Raw genomic sequence first — 7,777 nt, forward strand, 5'->3', positions numbered from 1 at the left:
TTCTGCCTCCTGTGACTGAAATGCTTGTGCTGCATAAAATACATTAATCAGTACACTTATGCAGATTGGACTGGGAATTCTTTAAATAAATGCTTTTATTTAATCAGTTGTAATCAGTGAATGTATATGTGTATATATATATAAATTAGTACATGTAAATCAAGTAATTATAAAAACGCTAATCCTACTTGCCTAAATCATTGTGTAGGTGTTTGATCACCCTAGCTTACATTTTATTTATAAACAGTAGCTAATGGTTGGATTTTTTAAACAATTTCTGTAGCTTGACTTTCATCATGAGTTCTGAGTTAAATGTCCCCGTAGACCCTACTCCCTCAGCCTGCTGTGCTGAGCCCACTGGCAAGGGCATGGATTACCGGGACTGGGTCCGTCGTAGTTATCTGGAGCTGGTCACCTCCAATCATCACTCCGTTCAGGCCCTTTCATGGAGGAAATTATACCTGAGTCGAGCCAAGTTGAAAGCTTCCAGCCGGACCTCTGCCCTCCTCTCTGGATTTGCCATGGTATGTTTTTATAACTGCTGGACTATCACAATTTCCGGATCTGTGATTTGCTTCTATGACCGTGGAACTGAATTCTATGATATCTACATTGGGTTCTTTAGGTAACCAAAAGAAGGGAGTAAAATCCCCCTCCTTTTTCCCCCCCCGGAGATCTCTTATTTTTCGGACTTTCTTCTTCAGGAAAATAGGAAGGATAGAGAAAATCAATATTCTTACCCAGATTCAAGCATGCTGTTTAAAATCCGCTTATTTTAAAAGCTTACGACTTCCGTTGTCACCAGCTATGGCTGAACATAAAGTTAGCCAGCCTTTTCTTCTGTTGGTTTTTGGGAGGCTTCTCCTGGACCGTTCGGGGAGACCTCTGTCTCTCCTAAGTCTCTGGGATTTCCTTCCTTCAGGGTGGGTTCTGGCCCCTTAGGGTCCCCAACAAAAAGAAATTTCAGCTGAAGGGTTCGGCATTCCGAATCTTCAGTCTGCTCACTGGAAAACAGGAACTGGAAGTCTACATTGGGTTCTTTAATACAGGTAGTCCTTGACTTACAACGATAATTGAGCCCAAAGTTTCTGTTGCTGAGTGAGACATTTGTTAAGTGAGATTTGCCCCATTTAATGGCCTTTCCTGCCACAACTGTTAAGCAAATCACTGCAGTTAAGTTAGAAATGTAGCTGTGAGGTGAATATAGCTTCCCCCTTGACTTTGCTTGTCAGAAGGTCACAAAAGGGGATCCCATGACCCCGGGACAGTTCAACCATCATAAATATGAGTTATTTGCCGAGCATCAGAAATTTGATCACGTGACCATTGGGATGCTGCAACAGTTGTAAGTGTGAAAAACGGGTTAAGTCACTTTTGTCAGTGCCGTTGTAACTTTGGTCACTAAACAAACTGTTGAAAGTCGAGGACTACCTGTACTCAGATGTAACAAAGCTAACCTATGATTAGAAGTATCCAGAGGAGCATTAAAAGTTCGCAATGTAAGCATAAATGCAGAATTACAATAAATAATAATAATAATAATAATAATAATAATAATAATAATAATAATAATAAGAAGAAGAAGAAGAAGAAGAAGAAGAAGAAGAAGAAGAAGAAGAAGAAGAAGTTGGAAGGGACCTTGGAGGTCATCTAGTCCAACCCCCTGCTCAGGCAGGAATCCCTATACCATTTCAGACAAGTGGCTGGCCAGTCTCTTCTTAAAAACTTCCAGTGTTGGAGCATTCACCACTTCTGGAGACAGATTGTTCCACTGGTTAATTGTTCTAACTGTCAGGAAGTTTCTCCTTAGTTCTAGGTTGCTTCTCTCCTTGACTAGTTTCCATCTGTTGCTTCTTGTCCTGCTTTCAGGTGCTTTGGAGAATAGCTTGACTCCCTCTTCTTTGTGGCAGCCCCTGAGATATTGGAACACTGCTATCATGTCACCCCTCACCCTTCTCTTCGTTAAACTACACATACCCAATTCCAGCAACCGTTCCCTATGTTTTAGCCTCCAGTCCCCCAATCATCTTTGTTGCTCTTCTCTGTGCTCTTTCTAGAGTCTCGACATCTTTTTTACATCGTGGTGACCAAAACTGGATGCAGTATTCCAGGTGTGGCCTTACCAAGGCATTGTAAAGTATTAGTACTTCACGCGATCTTGATTCTATCCCTCTGTTAATGCAGCCTAGCACTGTGTTGGCTTTTTTGGCAGCTGTAGCACACTGCTGGCTCATATTTAAGTGATTGTCCACTAGGACTCCGAGATCTCTCTCACAGTTGCTACTATTGAGCAAGGTACCACCTATACTATACCTGTGCGTTTGATTTTTCCTGCCTAAATGTAGAAGCCTTAGTTCATTTTGAGCCTTAGCTTCTGTCACTTCATCTTTGCAGGCATCTTTGCTGATATTCTGTCTTAGTTATGTGCCCCTCTTTCCACTTCTTATACTTGTCCTTTTTATCTTTCAGTTTATCAGAGAGTTCTTTATGCAGCCATGCTGGTTTCTTTTGAAAGCTGTTATTTTTCTTCTTTGTTGGTATTGTGCTAGACTGGGCCTTTATTATCTCACTTTTCAAAATTTCCCAAGCTTCTTGAGTTGTTTTCCCCTTTAGGATTCTCATCCATGGAATTCTTCCCAAGGTCTCTCTAAGTTTATTGAAATTAGCTCTTTTAAAGTCCAAGACTCTAGATTGGCTGTATTCTATTGCTTGTGCTTCCATAATGTTGAATTCCAATATTGCATGATTACTTCCCCCCAAGGTTCCTGTGGCTTCGACACTTTCTATCGTTTCATCTCTGTTAGTGAGAATTAAATCCAATATGGCTAATCCCCTAGTTCCCTTCTCTACTTTTTGGGAGAGAAAGTTGTCTGCTAGGTTTGTCAGGAATTTGTTAGATCTCCCACTTGCTGCAGAATTTGTCTCCCAGTTGATATCAGGGTAATTAAAGTCCCCCATTACTATTGTGATGCGCTTCCTACATACCTTAGTTAACTGACTAGCAAAAATTTCATCTATTTCCTCTGCTTGGTTGGGCGGCCTATAGTATACACCTATGGCAATGTCATTTTTCCCCCTTTTATATTGACCCCAATACATTACAGTTTTCATCATTGTGCTCTATTTCTGTAGAGATAAAGTTATTTCTTATATATAGAGCAACTCCACCTCCTCTTTTGTTTAGTCTGTTTCTTTTAAATAATTTAAATCCCTCTAGCTGTGTGTTCCATTTGTGGGTTTCGTCCCACCATGTTTCCGTAATGGCAACAATATCATATCCGCCCTCATTTACCTGAATTTCTAGTTCAACCTGCTTGCTGTTCATACTCTTTGCATTGGTGTATAGACATTTGAGTCCTTTATGACTGACCCTGTGTTTACTTGCTATATAACTTGTGTGGTGCCTGAGTTCCCCTATTTTCTTAGATTGTCGGGGACAGTGATGTTCTATATCAATTAACTCACTGTCCCCGTTGTTTAGTTTAAATATTCCTCTAAAAAAGCTGTGAATTTATTGTCAAGTAACTCAGTCCCTTTCTTGGATGGATGCAGACCATCTCTTTTGTACATTTTTTCATTGGACCAGCTACAGACATCGTGACTAATATAACCAAAGCCTTCTCCTTTACACCACTCCTTTAGCCACATATTAAATTCTGCTATACGCTGGCCTTTTCCATTTTGCTCCTTATACACTGGTAAGACCTCTGAAAAAGTGAGCCTACAGCCTATTCTGCTGAGTTCCTGCCCCAAGCTCTGGAAATCATTCTGCACAGAGAGTACATCGTTTTGGGACAGATCGTTAGTGCCAAGATGTACAATGGCATCCACATCACAGTCTTTGCTGGCATTGTTGACTATTTTGAAAATACGCTTCTTGTCCCTACTGGCAGTAGCACCTGGAAGACACCTGACCTCTTTTGAAAGCTCTGTGTTCTTTCCTAAATTTACATCCCTTATAATTGAATCACCAACCAGAAGGTGGCTTCTCTTTTGGGGTATTTTTCTTTTATTGCATGCTCAGTACTTCTCCATTCCATTGCTTCCACATCCTGTTTGTCGTTTTTCTTTTTGGTAAGAAGTACAAAGCATGCAGTGACATATTCTTTATGCATGTCCAGTGACTTTGCTGGAAGGTACTTATAAAATACTTTAAGAACTGTCACATAGATCAGGGATCCCCAACCCCCAGTCCATGGACCTGCACTGGTCCGCATGTTAGAAACCAGTCTGCACAAACAAGCGAAGCCCCACGGAACCGGTCCCTGGTGCCCAAAAGGATGGTGACCCCTGACATATATGTAGATTTAGGATAAATTCTAGGCTGTCTTTCGCTGCTCAGAAGCTATAAGATTGTTGTTTGTATTTATTTGTCTTGGTTCCTGTGTGCAGCAAGTTGTACAGTTGCAAGAAAAAGTATGTGAACCCTTTGGGATTACGTGGAGTTTTGCATGAATTGGCCATAAAATGCGCTCTAAACGTCATGTAAGTCACAACAATAGAAAAACACAGTCTGCTTAAAATAATACTACACAAACATTAGCTGTTGTCATGTTTTAATTGAACATAAGATGGAAACATTCACAGTGCAGGGTGGAAAAAGTATGTGAACCCCTAGCCTAATGACTTCTCCAAGAGCTAATTGGAGCCAGGAGTGAGCCAACCTTGACTCCAATCAGTGTGATGATATTGGATGTGTTGCTGACAGCCGTCCTTCCTTTTAAAAACACACACCTGTTTTGGGTTTACTGGTCTGAAGAAGCACTGTCTGATGTGAACCATGCCTCGCAGAAAAGAGCTCTCAGAAGACCTACAATCAAGAATTGTTGACTTGCATGAAGCTGGAAAGGATTACAAAAGTATCTCCAAAAGCCTTGATGTTCATGTGTCCACGGTAAGACAGACTGTCTACAAATGGAGAAAGTTTAGCACTGTTGCTACTCTCCCTAGGCGTGGTCGTCCTGTAAAAATGACTGCTAACAGCACAGCACATAATGCTTAATGAGGTAAAGAAGAATCCTAGAGTGTCAGCTAAAGACCTACAGAAATCTCTGGCACATGCTAACATTTTTGTTGACATATCTACAATAAGGAAAACATTAAACAAGAATGGAGTACATGGGAGGACACCACGGAGGAAGCCATTGCTGTCCCAAAAAAATATTGCAGCACATTTGAAGTTTGCAAAAGAGCACCTGGATGTTCCACAGCACTACTGGCAAAATATAGTGTGGACAGATGAAACCAAAATTGAGTTGTTTGGGAAAAACACACAACACTATGTGTGGAGAAAAAAAGGCACAGCACACCAACATCAAAACCTCATCCCCACTGTAAAATATGGTGGAGGGAGCATCACGGTTTGGGGCTGCTTTGCTCCCTCAGGGCCTGGATGGATTGTTGTCATTGATGGGAAAATGAATTCCAGAGTTTATCAGGACATTTTGCAGGAAAACGTATGACCATCTGTCCACCAACTGAAGCTCTGCAGAGGATGGGTGATGCAACAGGACAATGACCCAAAGCATACAAGTAATTCAACAAAACAATGGCTTTAACAGAACAGAATACGCCTTCTGGAGTGGCCCAGTCAGAGTCCTGACCTCAACCCGATTGAAATGCTGTGGCATGACCTTAAGAGAGCGATTCACACCAGACATCCCAAGAATATTGCTACACTGAAACAGTTTTGTGAAGAGGAGTGGTCCAAAATTACTCCAGATCATTGTGCAGGTCTGATCTGCAACTACAGGAAACGTTTGGTTGAGGTTATTGCTGCCAAAGAAGGGTCAACCAGTTATTAAGTCCAAAGGTTCACATACTTTTTCCACCCTGCACTGTGAATGTTTCCATCTTATGTTCAATTAAAACATGACAACAGCTAATGTTTGTGTAGTATTATTTTAAGCAGACTGTGTTTTTCTATTGTTGTGACTTACATGACGTTTAGAGCGCATTTTATGGCCAATTCATGCAAAACTCCACATAATCCCAAAGGGTTCACATACTTTTTCTTGCAACTGTATTTGATGGCTTAAATAGCCTCTTTCATGATTCCTGTTACATTAGAGGTGGCAACTTAAAAACTATGTGACTCTCCAGCCACTCTGATATCACAGCACTAACATTTAGCAGCAAAGATAATTTCTTGATTTTAAAAAAGAAATAAGGATAAAAATAGTTGTGTCATCATATTTATATGGCTGCCCATCTCACAAAATCTGAGGGAAATGGGGAAAGAAGGAAGGAAGGAAGGAAGGAAGGAAGGAAGGAAGGAAGGAAGGAAGGAAGGAAATTTTGGCCTTCCACCATTTACTGTGCTTAGTGACATCATTGTGTCATTACCATATGGATTGGGGGGAAAATTGCAACCCTTGAGTGCAAAAAAATTCTGCCATTGTTCTACATCATTTCCTTCCTTCCTAAACCATGTTTACGAACCTTCTTTCCTAAAACATAAAACCATGTTAGCACCACAGTCATGGATTAAAACAAATTTCAATACAATTAGGTTTATAAGTGCTTAAAAAGATAACATTAAATGGACGACTTCTCTTCATTTGATTATCTTCCCTTATACCCTGGCAACACGCTTATGTAATTGGTTTCTCCAATGGAGCTCCAGCCTAAATCCATTCAAATTGATTGATTGGTTATGTGCCATTAAATTGGTGTTGACTTTTAGCAACTATGTAAGATATGCTTTCTCCATGATGATCTGTCCTTAACCTGGTCTTTCAGGTCAAGCAAATAGTCACCTCTTAATATGTTGTTTTGCAGGTGGCAATGGTTGAAGTCCAGCTTGAAATGCAGTACCAGTATCCCCAAATGCTGCTGATTGCCTTTAGTGCTTGTACCACCATTTTAGTTGCTGTCCATCTCTTTGCTCTACTTATCAGCACTTGCATCTTGCCTAATGTGGAAGCAGTGAGTAACATCCATAACCTGAACTCCATCAGTGAATCTCCCCATGAACGTATGCATGTATATATAGAGTTGGCATGGGGTTTTTCCACTGTTTTGGGCATCCTTCTCTTTCTTGCTGAGGTTGTCCTCTTATGCTGGATCAAATTTCTGCCGGTGGACTCCACGTTCAGAAATGATAGTACTGTTATCCAGAAGACTAGCCAACATACAGGCTGGCATGCAGCCCTCATCTCTACTATAATTATGGTTCCTGTGGGGATCATCTTTGTTGTCTTCACAATCCATTTCTACCGGTCACTTGTCCGCCACAAAACAGAACGCCACAACCGAGAGATTGAAGAGCTTCACAAACTGAAAGTGCAGCTAGATGGGCATGACAGGGGTTTGCAAGTTGTGTGACAAATGGATGCCTTTTTGTTCCTACACTCATGTCCAGCTGAGGGGTTTTTTAGAAACAGCAGGAGAAAGGCTTGATAAGCTGTTTAGAGTCCTATCCTTCTCTGATGACAAATATTTGGCTGCTTTTCATTGAGGCCCAGATGAACTTCTCTTTGGTTTGTCATACTACAGCCAACATAACCATGTTTATAAAATTGAAGGCTACTTACATCTGGGCAGTTATTCTTTCTACTTCCATAACTTGAAAACAGTTTATACAGCTGGATGATTGTGATGCATTTTAATTTAATTGCTGCTACTTTTAGTATTTTTTGAGGAAATGCATGGAACCAGGGAAGTCTGTCACTGCTCCCTTACTGGCAAGTTTTACAAGCATTACTTTGGAAATGAGTTTGTACATCACAACATGCAAATAGATTCTACGGTATGGAAATTGTGAAATGTGTCTACT

General features: G+C 40.7%; 1 protein-coding gene across 2 annotated transcripts; it reads left to right on the forward strand.

The window, feature by feature from the left end:
* Positions 1–296: 296 nt before the first annotated feature.
* Positions 297–7,528, forward strand: ORAI2 (ORAI calcium release-activated calcium modulator 2; the record flags this gene model as incomplete). 2 transcript variants are annotated; one of them, XM_083350296.1, is made up of 2 exons in its annotated part: positions 297–566; positions 6,781–7,528. In XM_083350296.1, the coding sequence occupies 2 exons, from the start codon at positions 297–299 to the stop codon at positions 7,324–7,326; spliced, it is 816 nt and encodes a 271-aa protein (XP_083206422.1). In that variant the 3' UTR covers positions 7,327–7,528. The 2 variants fall into 2 exon arrangements, with proteins under 2 accessions (XP_083206422.1, XP_083206423.1); XM_083350297.1 differs by having other exon boundaries at positions 297–524.
* Positions 7,529–7,777: the final 249 nt, after the last annotated feature.

Source organism: Vipera ursinii (genome assembly GCF_947247035.1).
Source record: "Vipera ursinii genome assembly, chromosome: 1".
Taxonomy (NCBI): Eukaryota; Metazoa; Chordata; class Lepidosauria; order Squamata; family Viperidae; genus Vipera; species Vipera ursinii.